Raw genomic sequence first — 15,377 nt, 5'->3', positions numbered from 1 at the left:
TGCATCGGGTCATGCCAGGTCCAGTTTTTAAAATTTAAACTCCAATTAAGCAAAATTTACAGAAAACTCACATTCTGGTGTGTATGTCAAATGCTTTTCCTAGTCTGGTTTACAGCACACGCAAACGCACACACACAGTGTGCAACGAATAAAGTGAAACTAATTCACTGTGAGTGTGTTGACAGGTAGACAATAGAATGCGATGGCGATGGCGATGTAATATTTGTTTCTGTCTATCACACTGATAGATACATGAGTAAAATGTATGGCAAGCTAAGAGATAAGAGTGAGTGAAAATGTTCTTGGAAGAGAGTAAATAGCGACAGAGTGATTTGAGGAAGACTAAACTGAAAGTATGAAACAGTGTTTATGTATAAACAGACGACACTTATATATAGTTATTAATAAATGTATGCATCCGTTTAACCCTTTCGTTACCAAACCGCCCGAATTTACCTATTCATATTTAAATGAGAATATCAGAGTAAATCTCTTTAGTACAATCGTGAAAACACGTATTATACTTCGTAAACACTTCAACTACAGTTTTGTACAAAAATCGAAGTGTAATTTTTATTCCGTGAATTATGGGAGATTTTTTTCCGAAATTTGTTCCTATTGTGTTTTCAAAATTTGTAATTCTGACAAAAAATGGATACGAATTTCATTATATCAAGCAGCGAGTCAGAATTCGAAGGATTTTCTACTGAAGACCTTCATAAATCTAACTCTATGACTGAAAAAAAAAGCATCTTTATATAAGAGTGAAGTTGTGTGTCTGTCTCCTACGATTTAGATTCGTAACTACTCCCACATTTTGCGGTGCAGTTTAACCAAAAGCGGGTATCTTATAGTCGTGATTCATATCGAGCCCTTCTGGGTATTAGCGTGCGTCTACGATGAGTCTACGATTTAAAAAAAATTTACCATCATATTTTTCCATTTTAAGGCATTTTTTTCGCTTTTATATAAGGGAAGTAACTCTCTAAAAATATCTACGATGTGTCAACGATTTAAAAAAAAAATTTACCTTAATTTTTTTTCAATTTTTAATGCATTTTTTTGCTATTTTTTGGCTATAACTCTCTAAAAATGCTTATATAGTTATTTCCCTTACAACCCGAGCAACGCCGGGCGATACTGCTAGTATGTATATATATGTATATATATATGTAAATATATATCTCTTATTATAAAAGGCAGATTTTATCTGCCTCCCTTTGGGAGTTATAGAAATCTACAATATAGGATTTCTTCAATTACAATTTACCTAGCATTTTTAAGAGTAGAATGCATCGCGTCATGCCAGGTCCAGTTTTTAAAATTTAAACTCCAATTAAGCAAAATTTACAGAAAACTCACATTCTGGTGTGTGTGTCAAATGCTTTTCTTAGTCTGGTTTACACCACACGCAAACGCACACACACAGTGTGCAACGAATAAAATGAAAGTAAATAGCGACAGAGTGATTTGAGGAAGACTAAACTGAAAGTATTTAAACCACTACTCAAAAAATAAAAAAACACAGCAAACAGAAACAAATAAATACATAACCATTTACTCCTCACACAATTTCTTCAATTAGAATTTACCTAAGATTTTTCAGAGTACTTCAGTGGGTGATGCCATAAAAAATTTCTTTCAGTTTTACCACCAATTAAGACAAAATTCGAGAAAACTCAATATTTTAACATATCACTCCGAAAGCATTGATGTACATGTGTGCGTGCGTGAGTGTGTGTGTGTCATTCCTCACACACACGCATACACATACATATGTGTGTGTGTCATTCCTCACACACACGCATACACATACATATACAACTACATACAACTACATACACATACAACTACATACAAACACGTGTGTGTTTGTTATTAGTAAAAAAGGCGCCAAAACTCAACTCACTTATCATTCCAACACATTTGCAAAGACACACGGACGGACAGAAAAGGTAAATTGGTTTTTATTTTACTCTGTATATATTTTATTATATAATATTATATATAGATATATGTATATATAATTGCAGTATGAAACAGTGTTTATGTATAAACAGACGACACTTATATATAGTTACCAAGCCGCCCGAATTTACCTATTCATATTTAAATGAGAATATCAGAGCAAATCTCTTTAGTACAATCGTGAAAACACGTATTATACTTCGTAAACACTTCAACTACAGTTTTGTACAAAAATCGAAGTGTAATTTTTATTCCGTGAATTATGGGAGATTTTTTTCCGAAATTTGTTCCTATTGTGTTTTCAAAATTTGTAATTCTGACAAAAAATGGATACGAATTTCATTATATCAAGCAGCGAGTCAGAATTCGAAGGATTTTCTACTGAAGACCTTCATAAATCTAACTCTATGACTGAAAAAAAAAGCATCTTTATATAAGAGTGAAGTTGTGTGTCTGTCTCCTACGATTTAGATTCGTAACTACTCCCACATTTTGCGGTGCAGTTTAACCAAAAGCGGGTATCTTATAGTCGTGATTCATATCGAGCCCTTCTGGGTATTAGCGTGCGTCTACGATGAGTCTACGATTTAAAAAAAAATTACCATCATATTTTTCCATTTTAATGCATTTTTTTCGCTTTTATATAAGGGAAGTAACTCTCTAAAAATATCTACGATGTGTCAACGATTTAAAAAAAATTTACCTTAATTTTTTTTCAATTTTTAATGCATTTTTTTGCTATATTTTGGCTATAACTCTCTAAAAATGCTTATATAGTTATTTCCCTTACAAACCCGAGCAACGCCGGGCGATACTGCTAGTGTATATATATATGTATATATATATACGTATATATATATATATATATATATATATATATATATATATATATATATATATATATATGTATGTATGTATGTATCTATATATATATAAACGCCAAAATGTGTGTGTGTGTGTGTGTGTGTATGTTTGTGCATGTCCTTTATACAAATCCACAATTTTTTAGTTAGAGGGCTCGCACTTTCTATGGTCATTCAAAACCATCCAAGGATGGTCGTGCACATCTTTACATTTCCCCAGTCACCCCGCAAAGCCATTAAAAAATCAATAGAAGTGACTTTTTTGTGAATCTTTCTATCCAAAACCCAATCAAAATGCCCGAAACGGGATACGCCAATTGAATTCCTGCTAGCTGTATGGGATTGGTCGGAGATTTGGACAGTACCCGCGTGTATGTGCGCACGCACGCAGCTGTATATGCATGCACCAGCTCTATGACCCGGCGTTGCCGGTCATAGTGCTAGTGTATAATAAATGACAAGTTTGTGTGTTTGTGAATTTGTTACTTTAACTCCTCCGAGACTATCCAACAGACCTTTATGAAACTTGACTCGTGTGTGTGTGTGTGTGAGTGTGTGTGTGTGTGTGGGGGGGGCTTATGCCCATACGGTCACATACGCACTAGGAATTTTGGAAAATTCGACTTGTAATCAGCATCATTTTCCAAAAAGTTGTAAAAGTTGGCATTTTTCGCACTACTCCACCGTGATATCAATTTAACCAAAAATGTGTCATGGCTAGAGACAGCTTATTAACGTAATCTATTTAGCATTTCTTATTTCTTCATTTTAGTGCGAATTGTTTTGATTTGCTAAAACTTATTATTTCAATTCGTTGTTTTAATTTCAGGTTTTGATTAGGTAAGAGCATTCTATTTCTCAAGCAAAATTTTTGAGAAATGTTGAAATTTGACGAAAAATGTTTCATGGTTATAAACAGACATCTTATTAACGGTCATTTATTACCAGGTACCTCAACTAGTATATATATATATATATATATATATATATATATATATATATATATATATATATATATATATATATATATATATATATATATATATATATACATATATCAAAATAAGCAACAAGGATATCCAGAGCTAATGCAGTACGATCGTTTCATGAAACTCCATTTAAATGAACAATGCAATCATTACATCAATTTAAAATGCACAGCAATCTTCAGCTGCACAAAGACATAGAATTTAATTAAATTAGAACAGATGAACACATTAGTATAATTATACGTAAAATCTCCAAGAAGTTAAGGAGATAGACAAAGAACATAATGTCTTACTCCAGTATTGAAGATTAATTTAATTAAATTCTATGTCTTTGTGTAGCTGCGGATTATTCTGCATTTTAAATTGATGTGATGATTGCATTGTTCAATTAAATACAGTCGTATGAAACAATCGTACTGCATTACCTCTGGATATCCTTATTACTTATTTTGATTTTTATCAAATTACTTTGAAGTTGTATGAATAATACCGTACAAAATTCTGGTGCCTCAACTTAAGTAGCATATTCATCTGAATCAAAACTCATTTACCATACCCAAAGTAAATATATATATATATATATATATATATATATATATATATATATATATATATATATATATATATATTTATTTATTATTTTTTTATTTATTTATCACATTATTGTCTGACAGCGCCCCGCGTCAGGTTCGTTCCGATTCGTCGTTTCGTTCCACCTCTTGGTTCCTGTTATTTTTATATTATTATTATATTCAAGACGCGGAATTCTATCCCTTTGCTTTACCCTCTCCACTCTCTCTCCCTCCCACTCCTCCTCTCTCTCTCTCAGCCGCGTGTCCCCCTCCTCCTTCCTTGTTCCTTACTGCTAGCCTATAAAATTTCTTTTACACGTTGCTCTTACTACTGAAAAGACTGCCTTCCACGCGCTGCAACAGTATCCTTCGTCTATGCCAGAAAAAAGGCTTTTTCGTTCGTCCTCTTGTGTGTTTGATTTCCTGTATCGTATTCTCTTTTTATTTTCTCGTTTTGTAATTATTTGTATTTTTTGTACATGTATTTTTATCTTTGCAGTCATTGTTACATCCTGTTCGTGTTCGTACTCATTTTGCCCCGCTGCTTGGAATTTTATTTTAATTCTCTCACAGGAAGGCCTAGTGGATTAGTGTTCTGTCTGTGCCTTCGAAACATGCTTGACTCTACTAGCGACAGCTGATGACGGGGTTTTTTTCCTTGTGTAGCACGTCCTGTAACTGTTTTTTTCGTTTTCTTGTTTTTTGTTTTTTGTTTTTCCCGTTTCCACGTCTTATTGTGGTGTCTTGTACTCACGTATAATTATTTATATATGCATGTATATATACATGTAGATGTAGGTACGTACATATATGTTTGTATGTATGCATATATTTTTTATTTATCACATATATATATATATATATATACATATACATATACATATATATGTATATGTATATATATATATATATATATATATATATACATATATATATATATATATATATATATATATATATATATACATATACATATACATGCACATATATATATATATATATTCATACATGTATACATATACATATATATATGTATATATTTGTATCAGCATATATATGTATGTATATTTATACATACATAAATACACATACACACACACACATATATATATATATATACATAATTTCTTTGTTCATAATGATGATGATGGTGATGATAATTATTATGCAGCTGATGGTGATGGTTATGATGATGATAATGATGATAACGATGATGATGATGATGATGATGATGATGATGATGATGATGATGATGATGATGATGGTAATGATGTGGCAAATGATAATGATAGCGATGATAATTATATTGGTGATGTTTATGTTGATGACAATGATATTAATGATGATGATGATGAGAATCATGATGCTACTACTGACGGTGATGATGACGTTAATGATGTTTAAATCATTTAAGAGACACCTACGCGAACTCCAGTTTTCCAGATTTGGTCACATCATTGAAGTTGTCCATCATTTTCCTGTTGTTTGTTTCGGGTAACAACAATGAAAATAGCCCCGCGATTATGGAAAGTGCTCCCATAAGAACCATCGGCAGTATTTGACCAACCTTGCCAGGAACAAAATCTGACTAAGAGAAAAAAACAACAGGAAAAGAAACAGCAAATAAAATACATGTTTTGTTTATTTTGTTGTTGTTTGGCGCCAGATCATTACTGAACAAGCATACTCATGGTCAGCGGTGTTCCCACCATGACCATCCTGTTTTAATTTCAGCATATATGTGTGTGTGTGTATATATATATATATATATATATATATATATATATATATATATAAAACACATATATATGTATGTGTGTGTGTGCAAAAAATAGTGGGTGCGTTGCGTTACGTGAATAATGTTATCAGAAGTCAAACACTTATCGTAACAAATAAACGAATGGAAAAAAAGAAGCGGAAGATGAGGTTGAAAAACGTATACCAAATGCTTAGATGAATGGAGAAGAAACACAGAAAGTCACTAACTCCTCATCAGTTATCGACCAAGGGGTCGGGTGCAATTTTGTGCCATTATTGATAATATTTCTTCCACCCTGGAGGCAACCAGCAAGAGTACTTGATGGAAGTTTAACCAGAACATGACAAGACGAAATGGGACGGACAAATAAAGATGAAAAAGGGGATACGGAAATGGAAAAACGAAAATGGATAAAAGTAATTCGAGAGGAGACTGTTTGTGGACGGATGAGGGACAAAAAAGTGAGATAAATAAAGAGAATATGGCATTAAGGACAAATGAAGACAAAAAAAGTAATACATACACAACAACAAGCTAATACATATACAAACAATAATAATAATGCATATACAAGAAAAAGAAAGTCGGGGTCTAGCAGACAGACAAGTGTGGAATAACGCAAAGGAGAAATAAAAGATGTCCGACTGGACAAGAAAAAGGCAGAGTGAGTTTGTTTTATTGTTCCAAGTAGCACAATAACAACAGTTTCAAATTGTGGCACAAGGCCAGCAATTTCGAGTGAGTTGGGGTAGGTCAACTACATCAACCCCAATATCTAACTGGTACTTATTTTATCGATCCCGAAAGGATGAAAAGCAACGTTGACCTCAGTGGAATTTCAACTCTGAATGTAAAGACGGACGAAATGCTGCCAAGAATTTGTTCCAGTCTGTTAATGATTCTGCCATCTCACCACCTGAAGTAGCAGCTTAATAATGACAAAGTTATTCCACTAAATTCTTCGTTATTTCAAAATTAATTAAAACAAAGGCTGTGTATTTCAGGAATATGGTAAGAAAAGGCTTAGCTATTTTACTAAATTCTTTGAAACAAATACAGTGTATTTCATCCCAAATACGGTAAGAAAAGGTTTATAGCCACCGTGCCTGGTCTGATGGATAATATTTCCTTATTCGTATGTTGTTATGTAAATCCGTAGAAAGATAAGCCGAGCTCTGTCTCTTTACTAATTGTGCTGGTTCCACGATGGGTGGACTAACAAAAGGGGCGAACAACAAAACAAATAGCAAGTCTGAAAAAATCTAAATACTTACATAGTTGAGAATGTAAGGTGCCAAAGCCCCACCAATACGTGCAAAAGTGGCCACAACCCCCAATGCACCGTTTCTTATACAAGTTGGATATAATTCCAAAGTGTATAAATACACGATTGCAAAATTTGCAGAGATAAACAAACGGCCTAACATCGAACTGGCAGTTAACATCCATCGATGGGCTGAAAAAGAAAAAGATAAAAGACAGAATTCTTAAGTAAAAACAACAAATAAATCCTTTTCGGTATTTCACAGACATGTGGACCCTTAATATAATTCTCAGGTAAAATCAAAATGACAATGGCTGACTAAGCAGTACATAATTTCAATATGTGGGCTTCTCTACAGTTTTCACCTACCATGTCTCATTCACAAAGCACAGGCCCACACAAATTGTGGGTTGGTGCCCAGCATGCTGGAAGACCACTAGGAGTGAGTGACCCCTTAGCTTTTTTTGAAGCATGTCTTTAGAAATCTCCTTGAAACCCAGGCTATGTCTCCTTCAATAATTGGCAGAGACTTGGTCAGTGTATCCTCTGCGATGATCAACAATCAACAGCAAGATGAGCTGTTATGGATCCCACTATCCCAAAGTGTGTGACAGCATGTGACTAGGGACCACATGTGAACTTGTGTCCCCACTGAAACTCCTGTCAGAGCTTGCTCAATCCATCCCGGATGAATGCCACAAGCAAGTACAAGTAGGCAGGTAGAAAGTATGGGTTGAGCCAAGGTTATAGAAAATGACATTAATTGAACATGTTACACAGTGGGATTGAACCAGGAGCCATGGGGGTTGTGATGTAAGCTTCTTAACCATTTGATCATACGGAACATTACATCGAACCCAGTGCTTGACTGGTTCTTTAGTTTTTTGATCGTGAAAGAATGAAAGGCAAAAACGACCATGTCAGGATTTGAACCCAGAACACAAACCGGAAGAAATGCCACTAAGCCTTTTTGTCTGGTGCAGCAACGATTCTGTCCTACTAAAAGAGTTTGGATAAAATAATGGAAGCACTGGGTTAAATGGAAGTTTTATCATTTAATATGGAATTGGTCCGTGTTTGGCATTAATCACAGATTTAATATGTTGAGGAACTGACTTGTACAAGTCCTGGATGGTTGTTAAGGGAATTTTGATCCATTCTTCAAATAAAGCCTTCTTTAGGTCTTTCCACACCAATGGTGGAAGGAAACAGCTTCTCCCTTGTTACTCCAAAATGCATCATAAACGTTCAGTTATGTTTGGGTGGAATGATTGTAGGGGTGGTTTATTTCGTTTTTGTGCTCTTCTTACCAATTCTGAATAACATTAACCATGTGAATTGTCACATTACTGACCTGGAAGATTGCGCTCCCGCCAGGGAACAATATTTACCCCATTGTATGGATATGACCAGCAAAAATACTCCGATAATCCTTGGCATTAAATCTGCCATGTCGTGCCAAGAGAATTTCATATTTTGGCTACCTAAATAATCACAGAGCCACTTTCATTCTTCACACTGGGACTAAGCAGTCAGTGTTGAAGGCTTCTTTGCGCTGTCTCTAGATATAAACTCAATAAAAAACAATATTTCCAGAATTTCCAACTCCCATTTGTACCTCGCATCAATACAACAACAACAACAACACTAACTACATACTGGATTGTAATTAATGGAATAAGCAGATGCGATTCAAGAGGAAACAGGTGCGATTTACCCTACCTACCTACCTACCTACCTACCTACCTACATATATATATATATATATATATATATATCAGACGTAAACTAGATTTTAAAAATCCAGGTAGATATCAATAAAAAAACTCAGTTTTAACGAATTTGGTTAATTATATCCAACAATCAGATACCAATAAATGCAAATAGAATACACATTCCAGGTAATTCTTCAGGTACGACAAGTAGACTCAAATATCATTGAGAAGAATTTCAAGAAATTAGGAATGTATGATAAGAAAAATAAGACTGGAAAAAATCACATCTTCAGCTGGTCATCGCACTAACAGTTCCGACGATCGTTTCTGCTGTATCAGCATATTTAGAAAAATGAATATGATGTTTGTTCCTTCTCGAGCCATGCCTGGCTCATAAGGGCCAGTTTCCGGTTGCCTTAGCGTATAGATTCCCCACCTGGACGGGACGCCGGTCCGTCGCAGGTGAGCTGTAAGAGTGAGAGAAAATTGTGGCGAAAGATTCAGCAGAAGTTCACCATTACCTTCAGCCGGAGCCGCGTGGAGCTTAGGTGTTTCGCTCACAAACACTCACATCGCCCGGTCTGAGATTCGAACCCGCGATCCCTCGACCGTGAGTCCGCTGCTCTAACGTGTGCCTCCACTAAATGAATATGTCCGAAAATATGTCTTAATACAAGGCTATCAAGTCAGTCCAAAATGGGCTGAATTCAAGGTGAACTAAGAAAATATTTCTAGTAGACGAACACCTACAAAAAGAATGTTAAGAAGAAATATAAACAGAACGTAAAGAACCATTCTGGCGTAGAAGAATTTGTGAGAAGCAAAGTTAAAAAGACATTTAGGACAAGTTGATAGATTGAGAAGAGGGGAAACTACAGAACGAAAGCGTAAGAATAATGCTGGAAATAACATATAGAATAAGAGATAAATCGTATGATATGATATTGGAAGAATTGAAACAAAGAGTAGGAGCAATCAAAGCGAAACTGGAAAGATATGACAATAGAAAAAGACAGTTCGAGCAAAACAGATTGAAGCAGATCAGAAGAAACTGTTTCAGGAACAAGATGGGAAAATACACGTAACAATGATACTAGATGCAGAGGAAAGCAGGGCATTCTGCAGAAGGATCTGGAACCAACCTGTAGAGAATAATGATGAAGTGGAGTGGCTATATGAAATCCAAGATAGATTATGAAATATAGAAGGCCAAGAAGACAAAAAATAATTACAGAAATGATAAAAAGGCAGTTAAGAAAATATCCAAATTAGAAGAGACCAGGACTGGATGGGGTCCAAGGTTATTGGATGAAGCTGAGAGGGCTCCATGAAAAGATAGAGTAATACAGTTAGATGAGTGGTTGCAGGAAGGCACAGTACCCAGCTGGATGACAAAGGGAAAGACATTGTTATGTGCCAAGGATCCTGAAAAGAGAAATGCTGCATCCAACTTTCAACCAATAACATTTATTTCGCTAATGTAGAAACCAATGTGAGGTATTTTGTCTGGTGAACTGTAGAGATACTTGGAAAGAAGTGGGCTGCTGCCTATTGAACGGGAAGGGTGCCAAAAGAGGGGCTGGGGAACGAAGGATCAGCTCTTAATTGATAAGGAACTGCAAGAGAAGACACACCAACCTGAGCATGGGTTGACTATCGTAAAACTTACAATATGATACAACACTCCTGGATAATAAGAACAATGGAAATGTATGGAGTAGCAGAAAACATGAGAAGCCTTACACGGAATAGCATGAAATGTTGGTAAACGGAATTGACAGCGGGGAATCAAGCATTAGGAGAGGTGAAAATCAAGAGAGGAATCTTCCAGGGGGACAGTGTCCCACCACTGATCTTCATGCTGGGAATGATCCCCTTGAGTGAAATACTACAGAAAACAAAGTTGGGGTATGATTTGGGAAGTGGCAAGAGAAAACTGAACCACTTGCTATTCATGGACGACCTGAAGCTATTCACAAAAAAACTGAGGCTGCACTGGACAGCCTAGCCCAGTCTGTGCGGATTTTCTCTAATGATATTAACATAGGGTTTGGACTCTCAAAATGTGTTACAATGGGGATGAGACGAGGAAAGCTTGCCAGGACAGAAGCTATATGGTTGCCAAGTGGTGAAATGATGAAGGCAATTCAACTTCAGTCCAGATATAAATACCTGGGAGTACTTGAGGCAGATGGAATCAAACACCACAAGATGAAGGAAAAAACAAAAAGAGTGTACCTGCGGAGAGTGAGAAAAATACTGTCCTCAAAGCTGAATGCCAGACATATAATTTCGGCAACAAACTCGCGCGCAATCGCAGTAGGTCGGTATGGTGCTGGGATCCTGAAGTGGACAGAGAAGGAGCTAAAGGAGATGGACAGGAAACTCCTGACGATGCATTGAACCTATCATCCACGTTCAGACACTGATCGCCATTACATGAAGAGAGCAAATGGAGGAAGGGAACAGGTAAGTGTGGAAGATCTGCGTGTGTATCGAACTCAAGTGTTTAATGAGATACCTAGCCCAAAGTAACACTCTGAAATACAACCTTCTTAAATACGTAATACTCCGGATATGGAAAATGAAGGTGAAGATAGTGCGGATTTTTGTTGGATTCCTGGGGACAGAATCAGAAGATGTCAAGTGGAATGTAAAGGAAATTGGAATAGAGTGCTCAGTAGAACTGCTACAGAAGGTTTGCCTCCTTGGCTAGGCCAGAATAATCAAGAAACTATTAAATGAAATTAACGTAGGTAGCAAGCAAGCCCGTTACGCATACAAGTCTCCAGGAGCTCCAGCAAGACCTGTGCTAAAGAGTAGTAGTAGAAGTAGTAGTAGTAGTAGTAGTAGTAGTAGTAGTAGTAGTAGTAGTAGTAGTAGTAGTAGTAGTAGTAAGGATAATAACATTCTGCTTAATACCACAGATTTGCTTGTTGGTTGTTTGACCTTAACCAGTTGAGCATGTCCCATGGTGGCTGGCTATATGTGCATCTCTGATCATGAGCAGAAGTAGTGGGGGAGCATCATAGCCATGTTTGAGGGGAATTCTTTGGGGTTTGAATAATTCACCTCTAGAAATATGAGTGTTTCGATCAACATCCTTAAACAAACCTTATTCAGGGACCTTTTGAGCGGGATGGGCTACTTAACCTGAAGAAAATTCTAACTGGGCCCCACCTGCGAGATCATGCGCTGTTTATCTTGATATGAAATCACCATGTCGCGCGCATACAGTTGTAATGATTGTGCCTGGTGTACCGTTATCAGACGGGTAGTCATGATGGGTATACTGGGCTTCGTATATTTTACCCCATTGTCACTTTGATGGCAAGCACTGCTCTCTCACTTAATAATAATACTAATGATAATAATAATAATAACAGTAATAATAATAATAGTAGTAGTAGTAGTAGTAGTAGTAGTAGTAGTAGTAGTAGTAGTAGTAGTAGTAGCAGCAGCAGCAGTAGCAGCAGCAGCAGCAGCAGCAACAGCAGCAGCAGTAGTAGTAGTAGTAGTAGTAGTAGTAGTAGTAGTAGTAGTAGTAGTAGTAATATTAACAAAAAGAACAAGAACAACAACAATAATAATGATTTGTTTACCTTTTGTGCCATAGAGGACGGGAAATATTCCAGCGATACAAGCGACTCCGGCCAAAACCATGACGCTAGAATGCATCTTTTTTCTTCCAACACGATTTAACAGAATGAGGCACAGAATGTAGGCCGGAAACTCGAGAACCGAATTCAAAAAAAAATTCATATAGAAATTGCCATACAATTTGCCAACATTAAGAGTAAGGCCGTAATATACCAAGCTCACAATCGCCCTATAGAAAAGAATTGAAACATTTTATATAATGTACAAAAATGCACAAAAATTGCTGATCAAACCCTGGTTAGATGGTTGCGTAATTTCTTAGAGAGAATTATGATATTTTGAACGCTGAGACCACCAGCAAGTAAAGTTATACAACTAATTGTCTAATATAGACAACTAAGACAACTCAACAACCGAGACAGAGTTAGCCAATGAGAGCCAATTGATGGGGGCAACTTTAGTGTGTTGGATAAATGGTGAGTAGATGGTTTGTATGCATATGTGACCTTTTTTAGTTTATGTGTGTATAGAGTGTTTATGTTTATGGAGTAGAAAAAAGCAGAATTCACTGATTTATCTGTAGTCTCTGACTCTTGTTAGCCTTCGGTAATTCTTAGTGAAATAGTTTTCTAAATTTGATGAAGGGCCCTGCCTAAATCCTCATATCCTTCCTCTTCCTCACAGCAAAGAAATACCTAAAAAGGTTTGTCAGTTTGCCTCATGGTCCCAGCAAACAAAGTAGAAAAGGTGTTGCCCCAGATGCACTGGAACAGCCACTCTGACCTCACACTTGCGGATAGCTGTATCCACCCTGATAGCGGTGAGCAGGGATGTGGTTGCGGGGCCGAGAATGCCGGAAGTCCCCACTGACGCAGGCTTGACCACAAACCTGTCAGAGAATTCTTTAATTATCTACATTTAGGGACATCAGACAGCTTGTTCAGATTTAACCCATTCGTTACCATGTTTCTGTTTAAAAATGTTAGTTTTGTTTCAATTAGTTTTGAAAATAATGAAGAATTTAATAAAATGAGTTGCCCATAATTAAGCTGGTATTTGGAACACAAATTAACAGGAAATTTTATGGGAAAATTTCAAATTAGATCAAACAGGAAGTCTGCATGATACAACAAGGGACATTCTGATGTGGATTGACCCTTAATTTACCATTTTTATGTACGAAGACCAAAAAGAAATCGTGTGAAGCAGAATTTATTTTAACGAGATACCTATTGAAATCAGCTGAGGAGACACATCTACACCGTTGGATATACCTAAACCAAATGTTCGGAATCCCAGCCAAGTGGGACCAATGTTAGATGGGTCGAAACAACTGTAATGGTCAATATACACTCTCGTATCTTCCATATTCCATTTCTTTCATTAATGTGATATTAATATGTATGTATGTATGTATGTATGTATGTATGTATGTATGTATGTATGTATGTATGTATCTATCTATCTATCTATCTATCTATCTATCTATCTCTCTATCTCTCTCTCTCCCCTCTCTCTCTCTCTCTCTCTATATATATATATATATATATATATATATATATAAATATATATATATGTGTGTGTGTGTGTAGGTATATAGTTATGTGTGTATGTGTCTTTGTGTATGTATTTATGTATTTGTACCCACCACCACCACCACTACCACCATCACCACCACTTGACGACCAGTGTTGGTTTGTTTATTGTCCCCATAACTTAATGGTTTAAAAGAAACCAATAGAATAAGCACCAGGCATAAAAAATTCTGGGGTCAATTAGTTCTAGTAAAAGTCTTTCAAGGCGGCGCCCCAAAATGACCGCAGTCGAATGACTGAAACAAGTAAACGATAAAAGATAAAGAATACACAGAAAATAGTAACTGTAATATCACTTACCAGTTTAGCATCAAAATTAGGGTCCGTTTTAGAAGCTGAGGAATGGTAAACATTTTCCAGATTTCTACTTTTTTATTGTTCGATGAGGAAATGTTGACGATTTCTGTTTGAGGCAAAACTGTTTTATTCAGTTTGGCGATGTTGCTAAGAATTATGTTGGCATCTTTTGTTCTCTTTTTATTGAGGAGCCATCGGGGAGACTCGTCTAGGAAACTTGCAAATAGAAAACGGAAAATACAACCACATATTCACATATATAAACACACACTCATACATACATGCATACATACATACATACATACATACATACATACAAACATAAAGATATTGGTAGATCGATAGATTGGTAGATAGGGAGATTTATAGACATTTGTTGAAGGTGCCATACAGTGAGACTGAACCCAGAACCATGCGGCTGGGAAGCTAACTTCTTACCACACAGCCACACCTGTTAAAAATCAAGTGAAGTCTATATTTAAAGCATCCTAAAGTCCATATAACAACGAATTCTTTCCCTGCAAAATTGGATTCAGACGGAGGTATAGGTGTTAGATCAGAGGTTTGCTTCCCCTAGAGAGTTATCTAAACAAAGACTAAGGGTTCCTCACCCCCAACTGCCCTTTGATGATTTTATGTTTCTCATCCTGGAGGGTGTCCGACATAAACCTCCACCCGCCTTCCTAAGCAAGCTTGTTAGGGTTGCAAGTTTAGCTGCCACTAGCCCACCTATGTGGTGGATTGTACACACATGC

The 15,377-nt window shown here is 36.2% G+C and overlaps 1 protein-coding gene across 3 annotated transcripts in view; it reads right to left on the bottom strand.

Annotated features, from left to right (window-relative positions):
- The window catches only part of LOC115215469 (organic cation transporter protein-like), a 104,432-nt gene that overhangs the window by 59,050 nt on the left and 30,005 nt on the right, over positions 1–15,377 (bottom strand). For 2 of the 3 annotated variants that reach the window (XM_036506092.1, XM_036506091.1), the window contains one exon: positions 14,626–14,838. The exons of the other annotated variant lie outside the window; for it this stretch is intronic. In XM_036506092.1, coding sequence (XP_036361985.1) covers positions 14,626–14,838 — 213 coding nt within the window. The remainder of the gene's footprint in view (positions 1–14,625; positions 14,839–15,377) is intronic. 3 annotated transcript variants of the gene reach the window in all.

The sequence above is a fragment of the Octopus sinensis genome, linkage group LG9 (genome assembly GCF_006345805.1).
Source record: "Octopus sinensis linkage group LG9, ASM634580v1, whole genome shotgun sequence".
NCBI lineage: Eukaryota > Metazoa > Mollusca > Cephalopoda > Octopoda > Octopodidae > Octopus > Octopus sinensis.
This window is presented reverse-complemented; position numbering and strand designations above follow the sequence as displayed.